Here is a 13695-nt window from a genome sequence, read left to right as displayed (position 1 = left end):
ATAGATCTATTAGGGGTCGATTCCGCTTGGTCGACTCAGCAGATAGCCCGATGAGGCATTGTTATAAGAAAGCACTCCATCCTTATTAATAACAATTCTGAAGTGAAACGTGCATTTTATTCAATAAGAAATGTATAATAAATTAAAACTATGACAAAAAAGTATAAAACGTTTTATCTTTCTGTTTTTTTCATGTTTCAATTTAGAAACTTCCTGGCAGCATGGCCAGGTGGGTTAAGGCGTTCTACTCGTAATCCGAGGGTCGCGGGTTCGAATCCCCGTCACACCGAACATGCTCGCCCTTTCAGCCGTGGGAGCGTTATAATGTGACGATCAATCCCACTATTCGTTGGTAAAAGAGTAGCCCAAGTGTTGGAGGTGGGCGGTGATGACTAGCTGCCTTCCCTATAGTCTTACACTGCTAAATTAAGGACGGCTAGCGCAGATAGCCCTGAGTAGCTTTATATGAAATTCAGAAACAAACAAATAAACGTCCTACATTCTGTGGTTCATTTATTTTATTGTTTCTGTGTTTATAAGTTCTTATATTTTTAATATATTAATTATTTATCAATTAATTGAGCACAGTAATCAAAAGAGTTTGAAAACGAAACTATTATTTTAACAGTATAATTACAAACTTATTCCTTAGTTGTTTTTTTACAAGAGTTTATTGGAAACTACAATAAAACCATGAGGATTTCAGAAGCTTCAGGATGGATACAAATAAATAGGTGTTTAGGATTGGTTAAAGTACCTACAGATCTATCAGTATACACGACCTCTGGTGGTGAATTACCTTTGTTAGTTCTGTTTTATTTTTTTTCAAATTTGCCAGTTTTTCTGGTGCCAGTCGTAGGATAGCTTCATTAGTAGGCGCAAACACCGTCTTTTTTTCTGTACTTTGTAATTCAAGATGAAATTCGGGTAGTGCTTCTTCAACTAGCTTCATGTATTCTCTGAAATAACAAAGAAAAACTTTGTTTTGTTTGTTCATTTTCTGTACCTGTGAACAAGGATACTTATATGACGGTACCAGTCGTCTTTCAGGTATCGTATTGTGATTTTTATTGTTACAAGAAGCCATTATAACGTTGAAATCCTAGTGAAAGAAATGGCCAAGTTAAAATATTTCACGCAATATATATCCCACATAAATTTATTTATCATTTATTTTAGTAACAAAAAAAAATCATACATTATAAATCCATATTTCGTACAAGAAATCTTAAACCAAGGTACATGGAGTTTTCCCTTTGCCCTCTTGGCACGGTATAGCCAGATGGGTTAAGGTGTTCGACTCGTAATCCGAGGGTCGCGAGTTCGAATCCCCGTCGCATCAAACATGCTCACCCTTTCAGCCGTGGGGCCGTTATTATGTTACAGACAATTCCACTATTCTTTGGTAAAAGAGTAGCCCAAGATTTGGCGGTGGGTGGTGATGACTAGCTGCTTACACTGCTAAATTAGCACAGATAGCCCTCGAGTAGCTTTTATGAAATTCAAAACAAACAATTTCTCTTTGTTTTGTTTTTTTACTTTTCGCGTGTTCAAGATAGTTTTATTCAATCAATTTATATTCAATATAGAAGAAATGCAGCCAGAAATATTGGGCTTTGAAAGTAATTCTACAGACGGGCACGTGGGCCAACCAGTCTCCTTTTCCTTTATAATATTTCAGGAAGTGACGCACGAACTGTTCAGTTGATGAAAATGTACCTGCTCTACAAATGACTTTGGTTTGGCGTCGACTTCACGTATTTTGCTATCGATCTTCTCGGCAGCATTAGTTAATTAAGGTGTTAAAAATTAAAATGGTTGCCAAAGAAACCGTTTAAACATTTTTCTTATCTATTTACGCTTAACCTTAAATAGGTCCACTCGAACTTCTACAACTTGTAATTCCAGACAGAAGGGCAACTCTATTTTAAATAGATCGCTTATTTTCTTGTTTTATATTCAAGAGCAGCTTACCCTGCCCGTCCCTAATTTAGAAGCGATAGACTAGAGTAAAGACAGGAGGTCAACATCTTCCACCGCCAGCTCTTGATCTACTGAAACCGAGTCGTGGGACTGGTCATCATACTGGCTCCCCAGTGGCACAGGGTTATGTCTGCGGATTCACGCCGCTAGAAACCGGGTTTCGATACCCGTAGTAGGCCAAAGCATAGATAGTCCATTGTGTAGCTTTTTGCTTAATTCCAAACAAACAAAGCGGTCATATTAGAACGCTCTCACGGCTGAAAGATAATTAGTTGGATAGATAATATCACTATTGTATTATTTAACCGTATTAGAATTCGTACGGGAAAAAAACGTTTGGAGAAACGAATTACACAAAATATCCCTCATCCCTCCAACGAAGCAGATTACAATGACGTTAACTCACGAGAGTTTTCCACTAGATTCACTCTGGATAAATTCCTGGATGCTCGTGTCGATGATCATAAGAGGATCCTGAATCAAATGGACCACCCCGTTCTTTACTGGTATATTACCTCGGACAATTTTAGACAGGACTACTCCTTTTCATGACCCTGGCTGTCCTGCAGGGTGTTACTTCGAACAAACACTGAAAATGTATTAACATTCCACGTAAGTAAACTGAGATATTTACGACGAAAATTATAAAACATGTAAAGAAAATAAAAGCAACCAAGCCCTCCAAAACAGGCTTCCAAAACATAAATATATAAACGTTGAAAGTTAGACTTGAGTTGTTATTCTATTCAATCTGTATATTATCATAATAATTAAACTTGATCTGAAACAATATAAACCCTATTATTAATAATAAATATCGAACTATTACAGATATTTACATATTGTTTTTTTCAAAAAATATTAATTTAATCAGGTGAAACGTTAAATTTCCATGAAATAAAAGATGAGTTGATCAAAGATCTAGTAAACAGTGGAAAAATGGAATAGATGTAGAGAAGGAAAAAGATGGAAAAATGGAATAGATGTACAGAAGTTTACTTGTTTCAACATTTGTTGAAGAGGTGGTCTGGTTCAGAAGCTTAATTTCCACTTCAGGGTTACTAGATATGTAGGCCTCATTCCCTGCCGTTCTAGTAAACAAGACATGTTGAGGAATAATGTGACCCTTCATTACCTAAAGTTGGAAATGGTGTAAACGTAAGTCTTTCACATTAAACATGTGAAATTAAGATCGTTCTCACCGACTACAAAGATATTCACACTGATTAAGTTATAATAAAGAGGGCTGAATCACATTAATAACATTAAAATGAGATGATGACATTAACTTATAATAATGAGGACTGAATCACAATAATAACATTAAAATTAGGTGACATTAAGTTATATAATGAGGGCTGAACCAACTGATAACATTAAAATTAGGTGGTATTAAGTTCTAAGAATGAGGGCTGAACCAACTGATAACATTAAAATTAGGTTGTATTAACTTATAAAAATAAAAGCTGAATCAGACTGATAACATTAAAATTAGGTGACATTAAGTTATAAGAATGAGGGCTGAACCAACTGATAACATTAAAATAAGGTGTATTAACTTATAAAAATAAAAGCTGAATCAGACTGATAACATTAAAATTAGGTAGTATTAAGTTATAAAAATGAGGACTGAATCACACTGATAACATTATAATTAGGTGGTATTATGTGATAATAATTAGGGATGAATCACACTTACAACATTAAAATTAGGTGGCATTAAGTTATAAGAGCGAGGGCTGAATCACATTAATAACAAATATGAATATGGGCGGCAATGGTTATTAGAATGAAGGGCTGAATCAACACAGATAACATTAAAATTAGGTAGTATTAAGTTATTAGAATGGAGGCTGAATCAAATTAATAACTTTAAATATGAGGAAATGGCGTAAATAAATTATAAGAATGGTGGTAAATCACACTGATAACATTAATATTAGGTAGCATTAAGTTATAAGAATGAGAGCTGAACCAACTGATAACATTAAAATTAGGTTGTATTAACTTATAAAAATGAGATCTGAATCACACTGATAACATTAAAGTTAAGTGGTATTAAGTTATCAGAATGAGGGCTTAATCACACTGATAACATTAAAATTAGTTGGGATAAAGTTATAAGAATGAGGACTGAATCACACTGATAACATTAAAATTAGGTGGTATTAAGTTATAAAAATGAGGACTGAATCACACTGGTAACATTAAAATTAGGTGGCATTAAGTTATAAAAATGAGGACTGAACCACACTAGTAACATTAAAATTAGGTGGTATCAAGTTATAAGAATGAGGACTGAAATACAATGATAACATTATAATTAGGTGGTATTAAGTTATAAAAATGAGGACTGAATCACACTGGTAACATTAAAATTAGGTGGCATTAAGTTATAAAAATGAGGACTGAACCACACTAGTAACATTAAAATTAGGTGGTATCAAGTTATAAGAATGAGGACTGAAATACAATGATAACATTATAATTAGGTGGTATTAAGTTATAAGAATGAGGACTGAATCACTCTGATAACATTAAAATTAGGTTGTATTAAGTGATAATAATGAGATCTGAATCACACTGATAACATTGAAATTAGGTAGTATTAAGTTATAAAAATGAGGACTGAATCACACTGATAACATTATAATTAGGTGGTATTAAGTGATAATAATTAGGGATGAATCACATTGATAACATTAAATATCAGGTGGCAGTAAGTTGTAAGAGTGAGGGCTGAATCACACAGATAACATTTATATTAGGTGGTATTAAGTTATAAGAATGAGAGCTGAATCACATTAATAACATTTTAATGTTAGGTGGCATTAAGTTATAAGAATGAGGGCTGAATCACGTTAATAACATTAAATATGAGGTGGAAATAAGTTATAAGAATGGTGGTAAATCACACTGATAACATTAATATTAGGTGGTATTAAGTTATAATAATGAGGGCTGAATCACACAGATAACATTAAAATTAGGTGGTATTAAGTTATAAGAGTGAGGGCCGAATCACATTGATAACAGTAAATATGAGGTGGCAATAAGTTGTAAGAGTGAGGGCTGAATCACACAGATAACATTTATATTAGGTGGTATTAAGTTATAAGAATGACTTTGTAAAGCAAGATTTAATTAACGTTAGGCTTAGTTGATTGTTGTGGTTTGTTTTGAATTTCCCGCAAAGCAACTCGAGGACCACCTAATTCAGCAGAGTAAGACTGGAGAGAAGGCAGCTTGTGATCACCATCCACTGCCAACTCTTGGACTATTCTTTTACTAGCGAACAGTAGGATTGGCCGTCACATTATAACGCTCTGACGGCTGAAAGAGCGAGCATGTGTGACGGGATTAGAACCCTCGACATTCAGATTGCTAGTCAACCCGTCTGGCCGTGTCGGCCCACACAATGGTTCAATTTTGGGCAATTGCTCTTATCTTCCAGTCTTCTTGGAAAATAGGTCTCTTGTATTCGACTGGAAAATGTGTTTGACAATTGTTTCATTAAAATAGAACGATTTCTTTGTAACCAGTTTTATGCAACAAAGAGTAGACTTTTTGCAACGATGTGTAATTTCTCATTTTGAAAAAGACAATGTATAATTACTAAATTAACTATCTAATTATGTTTCACTTGGAAACAAACACTCTTTTGAAGTAATTTTCTTGAAAAATTCTTACTTTGAAACAAACAAACCTAAAATTCCAAACAAACAAACGTTACAGATGTCTACAAAATAATGTATTAAAAATAAATAAAAAGGTGGACTATATAATCAATATATGGGTGAAACATTGTCCGTATCCCTATGTCAGGTGCTGGGTGAAATATTTCAAAATGCTTTGAAGTCCTCTCTAAAGGGCCCAGCATGGTTAAGGTACGCGACTCGTAGTCTTAGGGTCGCGGATTTGATTCCCGTCACACCAAACATGCTTACCTTTACAGCTGTGGAGGCGTTGTAATGGGACGGTCAATCCAACTATTCGCTGCTAAAAGAGTAACCCAAGAGCTGGCAGTGGGTGGTGATGACTAGCTGCCTTCCCTCTAGTCTTACACAGCTAAATTAGCAACGGCTAGCGCAGATAGCCCTCGAGCAGCTTTGCGCGAAATACAAAACAAACCAAAAAAACTGTCTCTAAAGAGGCATCTAACATCCGTAATTATACAACAATACTAGCATCGTCCTACAATAGAAATACTCACAGCTTTGTCGATACGTTTGAACTTGCTTCCATCTGCATTGTGTTCCTGGTCAACTGGTATAAAGTAGGTGTGGTTTCCAACTTTGGTAAATAAATTTTCTTGCTTCTCTTCTTCTATACGTGATACCATTTCGCTAGAATATTTACAATATTTAAACCATTCTCTATCACTATCATTAGTTTTCCAATAACAAAAACCACACAATTACCATTCTTCAGTCCTGATACAGTTCATGAGAAGTAATAAATACAAAAAGAAATCAGTCAAGAAATACATTGTTGACTAATATATTTGTGGCTTGTTGCAACGTTTTTTACAACCATTTTCACACATTACTGCGTCTTAAGACACTGTAGTGTTTGTTATAATAAACTAACCTCACACAATGCGAATCCAACGAATCTGTGTTGAGTTTTATTACGTTTATACAACAACTATCGTTTCCTAGCTACAGAAACTAACGTTACATTATTCGCAAGTTTGTAGTGACATTAGAAGTTGTTAAACCTGTAGCAAAGATTCCACTAACCTCAGTTCTTCTTCGATGTTGTACAGACTTGGATTCTTGAGAAACTCCCAAGCATCGTGCGGGTGGTACTCTCTGGATGTATAAGGTTGCAGAACTTCGTCTATAACGTACATTTTTTGTCTACCGTCAGCAACTGTGAAGTCTCTCTCTTCCACAATCTTTGCATTGTTGACGAAATACTCCTGCCATCATGGTCAGAACACACGATATTAAAATATACGACGATACAGCGTGCAGTTTTTGTTTTCCAAAAATAATAATTATAAAACAAAACATCTTACCTTCTCGTCTCCTTCAGAACTTTCTTTTGTGTTAAAATATAGTGGAGCATTTTCCTGAGATATCGGGTTTACAGAGCCGGAAAAATATCTTTTTTGTTACTACCATGTTCACTAAAGGAAAATCAAAAATGTGTTCAAGTTAGGGGTGAAGGTAGAAGACAATTCTGTGTAATTTAAAACCCCATATATTTGTTCACCGCCTAAGCTTAAAATCGTTATCGATAAAACAGGAAAGTTTACAATTTATATTGATTTAAAGAAAACAGAAGCGTGATTAATGATAATAGACACACCAATAGTATCAAAACATTCCTTAAGGTTTTCATATTTTATTTGTATGTACAAGTATACTCAGTTTCTCTTTTTGTCTCTTCTGAGAAAGATATGATTAACACAAGTTACTCCACTAGAGTGAAACTGTTTAAACTTATTTCTAAATGCTCGTCTGAAATACACATCATAGGAACATTTAATAATTTAGATGTCAAATAACTTACGTACTGAAACTATTAATTAATTGTCCATTTTTCTGTGTGTAAAATCGTTAAATCTAAATGGTAATTTTCAACTCGTTTACTTGATATTAGATGTGTGCTCTTTCCTATTATGTTAGGCCCGGCATAACCAGGTGGTTAAGGCACTCGACTCGTAATTCGAGGGTCGCGGGTTCGAATCCCTGTCACACCAAACATGTTCGCCTTTCAGCCGTGAGTGCGTTATAATGTTACGGTCAATCATACTATAAGTTGATAAAAGAGTAGCCCAAGAGTTGGCAGTGGGTGGTGATGACTATCTGCCTTCCCTCTACTCTTACACTGCTAAATTAGGAACAGCTAGCGCAGATAGCTCTCGTGTAACTTTGCGCAAAATTCAAACCAAACCTACTATGTTTTCACATTTGAACTCCCAGAACAAGATCCATGAATATTGATGACAATTGGTTGATTGGTGATTGTTCAAAAGAAATACATTCATTTAAATGTTTATGTTTGGAGGTTAAGAGGTTTCCAGGGGCTCTTGGGTATTGGCTACAAGAGTCTTCATAAGAACTGGAATGGATACCTAAATATTTCTAAACAATTATTGTTATGGGTTTATTGTTAAGCAAAAAGCTGTACAATAGACTATCTGTGCAGTGCCTACCAAAGGTTTTCAAAACATTAATCAATTTTAGAATTTTGGATTTTTAACCACGGTATAACGGCTTATAGAATGGCTTAGAACTTACAGCGTGTCGAATGAAGTCCACGTTTGGGTGTTAATTACAAATATTGTAGTAACGATAGCTCAAAAGTCATTCACCAACATATCGTGAGATAACTTAAAGCATCTCTTCTAAACATAGAATCTTTCTTAGTTTTAGCCGCGACATAACAGCTCCGAGTTTTTGACTTTTAGCTCATAGCTCCGTTATCTCTTCACTGATATGAGATCTAATTACAGTTTTGGACTCAGGAGGTCAAACCCTTTCGTTTTATCTGCTTGACCACGTCCAAAGTCTGATATATTAATTTACTCTAATCCTGTTTAAAATAATTCAAATTTAAGGGTAGGTTAGTCTAGATCCTAATGAGTAATCAATTGAATCGGTTATACGCGCGTGCTCTATGCTTAACACTCCTGGTGCACAAAAATATAGCTGATAAAAATGGAAAAATATATTTTCATAGATTAATTTACTCTAACCCTATCTAAACTAGCTTCAAGTGCTGCAGCTATAGAGGATTCTTCTCGTCTTTCATTCCTTCTTTCATGTGTGGGGGCTCTCTTTGAGTTTGTTTGTTTTTGAATTTCGGGCAAAGCTACACGAGGGCTATCTGCGCTAGCCGTCCCAAATTTAGCAGTGTAAGACTAGAGGGAGCTAGTCATCACCACCCACTGCCAACTCTTGGGCTACTCTTCTACCAGCGAATAGTGGGATTGACCGTAACATTATAACGCCCTCACGGCTAAAAGGGCGAGCATGTTTGGTGCGACGGGGATTACGAGTCGAGTGCTTTAACCAACTGGCCATGCCGGACATCTCTCTACAAGTAGAAAGTAAATGTGTATTCCACAAGACATACTGTTTCTTTAGAAGTAAGGGTTAATTGTCGCAAGTCTGTATTCGTAATTTACTGAGTTCACTGTTGAGAGCAGTTTACTATAGATTTACAAAAAGATGAATAAGAGAATATTTTAAACTTCATCAGCGCCCTCTCTATTTTACAAACTAGTTAACTACACGTTATTTAAAGATAATAAGTCCAGAATTATTGGTTTCTTTAATCCTTAGAAATAATTATACAAAATCGGATAACTGTTCATGGCTATATATGCAAAATTTATGCACTCAAACAAATCGTTGTACCTTTCTGGGTTCAATTTAAGTATGAATATTTATCATATGAGAAATTCTCTACTGTATTTTTAACAAATTAGACATCCATATGTCATTCACTAGCTTAAACTTCACTTCCATAAACAACACCCGTAATTAGTTAAGAAAATGGACTTGTACTTAGTTTACTTGTATCCAAGTGTGTTACAACGATAAAATCAAGGTTCGACTTCAGTGGACAGAGTGCAGTACGAAGTTTTGCCCTAAAGAAACAATAACTTTAAATGCTGTTGCAATTGGTTGGGTACTAAAAATTACACATGGGGCGCTGCAATTGGTTATAGACTAGAAGATTCACGTGGGGGCGCTTTTTAATGTCGAGAAAGATTTTCAAAACTGTCAAGTTCTCGCTATCGTGACACACCAAACAACCTACTAAATATAATTCAAACCTGTGAGATAATTGCAATGTACTCTCTTAACTGAAATATAATTGGCATAATTATATGAAAATAAAAATAAATTAAATACTGAGATTGTAAAAATCTTCATTCTGTTACTTAGAAAATAAAAGCATTTCCATATTTTATAAGTTAAAGTAATAACACTTTTAGCTACAGCTAAGTTTTTCGTGCATTTATGAAGCAGCTTTTAATAATTCGCTACATATTTAGAGGCGAGCGTTTGTTTTATTTTATAACAAAATCACAACAGGCTATCTGCTGTGTCCACCGACAGGAATCGAACTTTTGATTTTATCGCTGTTTATTCTAAGACTTAGCTCTATCCCCAAGGTACATTTAACGAGAAGACGTTACACAATTTATATACATTTTCATACTTTAATTATTATTATTTTTTACAAATTTAAACATACGAAATAAAACTTAGGTCTCAACTTTGTTACTAAAATTTTCAACTGAACAATTAAAATTCAGTTGAAACGTCATTCATTCTCAGTTATCCAAAATAGCATCGTAAATAAATAACAACGAATAATTTTTGGTTACTATTACAGACATAATTAATCAAAATGCGTGTAGAAAGGGACAGCTAAGTTATAGTAGTCATGGGTAGAAACATAGCATCAATTTCTATCATTTCACATCAACACGTGTTTGCTCACCCACGTGACATGTTGGCAGTCTCTTTAGATCTTCTGGTGTAAACTGGCGAGATCGAGCAAATACGTCATCCGTGGGAGCGAAAACTGTCACCCGGCGTTTCTTTAATAGAACTTGGACAAGCTCGTCTGTATTGGCCAGTTCAACAAACTAAAACAATAAACTCAAAGTTTAGAACCTTTACTTATGATTCAATTAATTAACAGCGAATGTTAAATGTGACAATTTTGTGTTACTTATATGATTTATTTACGTGATGACGAGAAACCAACTTGAAGTAAAAATGTATTTTCAACACGGCTGGTATGGGTATTGTAAGTTTAATTAAAATAAGTACAGAAACACGTTCAGACCTTCTTAGGTAGTCTTCAGGTTAAGAATACATTATTTATGTACATTTTCCACTTAACACCCTACAATATGTACTCCAGTTATTATCGTAATAACGTTTAAGTAGCATCACAATACATATAAAAACAATCTATTCCAGTTATCCACACTAGTTAAACAACGGTTGCTATCTTTATTCTACAATTTCTGCCTTTTTTGTAAATGTTGTTTTCCTCTCACGTACTTAACACCTTGTGGCGCCATCTTTTGACAAAATTACTTGTCGAAAGAGGAAGTGTAATGTCCCTACCACGATAGCACAAATTCTCCGAAGGACAGCTGTATTAATTAAAATAAAACGTTCTCCCCGTGTTAATATGCAAAATATCGTAGGCAATCATATCATGTACTTAAGTAGAGTAATAAACACAAATAATAACGTATTTACTTTGAATTTTTTTTAAGTTTACAAAAAAAAACAGACGCCTGACTTAGAGATAATAAAAAATGAATCAAAGTTCCTTTCAATTGAACTTTCTTTTAAGACTATATAGGAATCGCTACTGATATTGTCTAAATTCTACAGTTAGAATGTTTCTGTATTATAGCTAGCTCCTTGCATTGAACTAATAATAATTCCTGTCTGGCATGTAAACACATGACAAACGACTGCAATGTTTCGTTGTTGTAATTTTAAATGTAGGTACCTCAGTTACTATGAGATGCCTGTTCTACTAATATTTAAACAAAACGCCTTCTTCATACTGCTAAACAAATACTCGGGAAATCGTCCAAACAACAACAACAGTAAAGAGCAACTGAAAAGAGTTGGAATTTCCGGGAAAGTCTGAACTTTTGGTTATTTCCCAAGCGAAATAAAAAACTTGGAATGAAAATTGGTATCTTAAGAGTTGTGGTAAATGATGGCTCATAAAGATGGAAGTTCGTGTGAGAGAAAGGAAGATTGTGAGCAGCTCTGAGAGAACAAAAACAACAAGTGATATCAGGAGGATTTTCCAGGAGAAGTTTCGTCAAAGTGTTTATAGGAGTCAGCAGGTGGTCTCGTTAAACGCGTACAATGTTACTATAATCTAACTAGGAAAATGTTTTGGATTCTTGTAGTGAAAAACAAAAGATATAAGTTCTACTTAAAACATTTTCCATTCAGTAAAATAATCCTTGATTAAAATCAGTTTAGTAAGTTGGCAAACCCAAGAATGCAGTAGGTAGGTGGACGTGATTTGTAAGTACGTGGGAGTCATGAGGCAAGAAATAAAAGGCAAAACTTATGTATCAGGACCAATGAATAGAGATTAAAAACAACTATAACAATTGAAAATGGTGAAATTTAAAAATATAGAGAACTAATGTTTAAAAAATTAAACGACTGGTCTAAACATTGGTATTTCAAATCCTAGTAGATTAGGTAAGGTAAATTGTTTATTTTTTAATTTCGCGCAAAGCTACTCGAGGGCTATCTGCGCTAGCCATCCCTAATTTAACAGTGTCAGGCGAGAGGGAAGGCAACTAGCCATCACTACCTACCGTCAACTTATGAGCTACTCTTTTACCACTGAAACGTGAGATTGACCGCGACCTTATAACGTGCCGATGGCTGAAAAAACAAAGATGTTTGGTGCGACAGAGATTCAGAACCGCGATCTTCAGATTGCAAGATGAGTGCCTTGACCACATGACAATGACGGGTTCGTCGAATTAAATTCAAACAAGCAAGCAGGCGAGAAAAACTCTAAAGCTTTTAAGTTATTAACTTATACATTAAAATTGATTTATAATTAATTTCAGTATTATGGATGGCTTTTGAAAAACAATATTCAATTGTTCATTGGTTTATTTCAAGAAACATGAAAAGAAAACTAATGTTTTATTATAATTAAAGAGCCCTGCATGGGCAGGTGGTTAAGGTACTCGACTCGTAATCTGAGGATCGCGGGTTTGAAGCCTTTTCACACCAAACATGCTCGTCCTTTCAGCCATGAAAGCGTTATAATGTTACGGTCAATTCCACTGTTCGTTGGTAAAAGAGTATGCCAAGAATTTGCGGTGGGTGTTGGTGACTAGTTGCCTTTCCTCTAGTCGTACACTGCTAAATTAGGGACGGCTAGCGCAGATAGCTCTTGAGTAGCTTTATGCGAAATTAAAAAAACAAAAAAATTGCGGTTCTAAGACGAAAGGTACGTCTGTCTACACAACCAGCAGTTGTAAGGAAAAAGGTATTTTGTTTACACAGTTCACTATTCTAAGACAAAAGTACTCTTGTTTACACAAGTATATGTTGTAAGGAAGAAAGTAATTCTGTTTACACAACTCATAGTTCTAAGATAAAATATACTTCTGTTGACACAACCCACTAAACTAAAATAAAAGGTTCTTCTGTTTTCACAACTCGCAGTTGTAAGGAAAAATGTTCTTCACCTTTACACTGCGTACAAAAACAATTATTTTTTAATTTCCGCAATTTAAAATAATGAGTCAAGTTTCTTAAATATACAATCAAACGACACGAGAAGCAAGAAGCATAACAGTTTTATGTTCATTATTTTTACGTCGTGAATAAAAAAAAAACGTGCTTCAATTATTTAAATTTAATTTCAAATTTTAGTTTTAAAATTTAAAAAGACTCAAGTCTTGCTGAAAATTTTTATTATTATTATATACCCGACAGCTTCTGGTTTCTTGCACACTCCCACACCATGTTAAGAGTAGGTTTATGGGCTTTCAGGGCTAAAATCCGGGGTTCTACGCCCGGCATTAAACAGATTACCTGTTATGGAGCTTTGAGATAAAACAGAACAAACCAATTATTACACAATCGTACGACCTATCACCTCTTTATCTAACTAGGCAAGGCCGACATAGCCAAATGGTTTAAGGTTTTCGACTCGTAATCTGAG

At 34.7% G+C, this 13695-nt stretch overlaps 1 protein-coding gene across 1 annotated transcript in view; it reads right to left on the bottom strand.

Annotated features, from left to right (window-relative positions):
* Nucleotides 1–782: 782 nt before the first annotated feature.
* LOC143231844 (fasciclin-1-like) overlaps nt 783–13695 on the bottom strand; it is a 65159-nt gene continuing 52246 nt past the window's right edge. The window contains exons 2-8 of the mRNA XM_076466557.1: nt 10453–10600; nt 7007–7117; nt 6726–6907; nt 6197–6329; nt 2983–3118; nt 2390–2572; nt 783–959 (exon numbers count right to left, since the gene is read on the bottom strand). Of these exons, the coding sequence (XP_076322672.1) occupies nt 2520–2572; nt 2983–3118; nt 6197–6329; nt 6726–6838 (435 nt within the window). The 5' untranslated portion in view covers nt 6839–6907; nt 7007–7117; nt 10453–10600 and the 3' untranslated portion in view covers nt 783–959; nt 2390–2519. The remainder of the gene's footprint in view (nt 960–2389; nt 2573–2982; nt 3119–6196; nt 6330–6725; nt 6908–7006; nt 7118–10452; nt 10601–13695) is intronic.

The sequence above is a fragment of the Tachypleus tridentatus genome, chromosome 11, assembly GCF_004210375.1.
Source record: "Tachypleus tridentatus isolate NWPU-2018 chromosome 11, ASM421037v1, whole genome shotgun sequence".
In the NCBI taxonomy this organism is placed as follows: Eukaryota; Metazoa; Arthropoda; class Merostomata; order Xiphosura; family Limulidae; genus Tachypleus; species Tachypleus tridentatus.
This window is presented reverse-complemented; position numbering and strand designations above follow the sequence as displayed.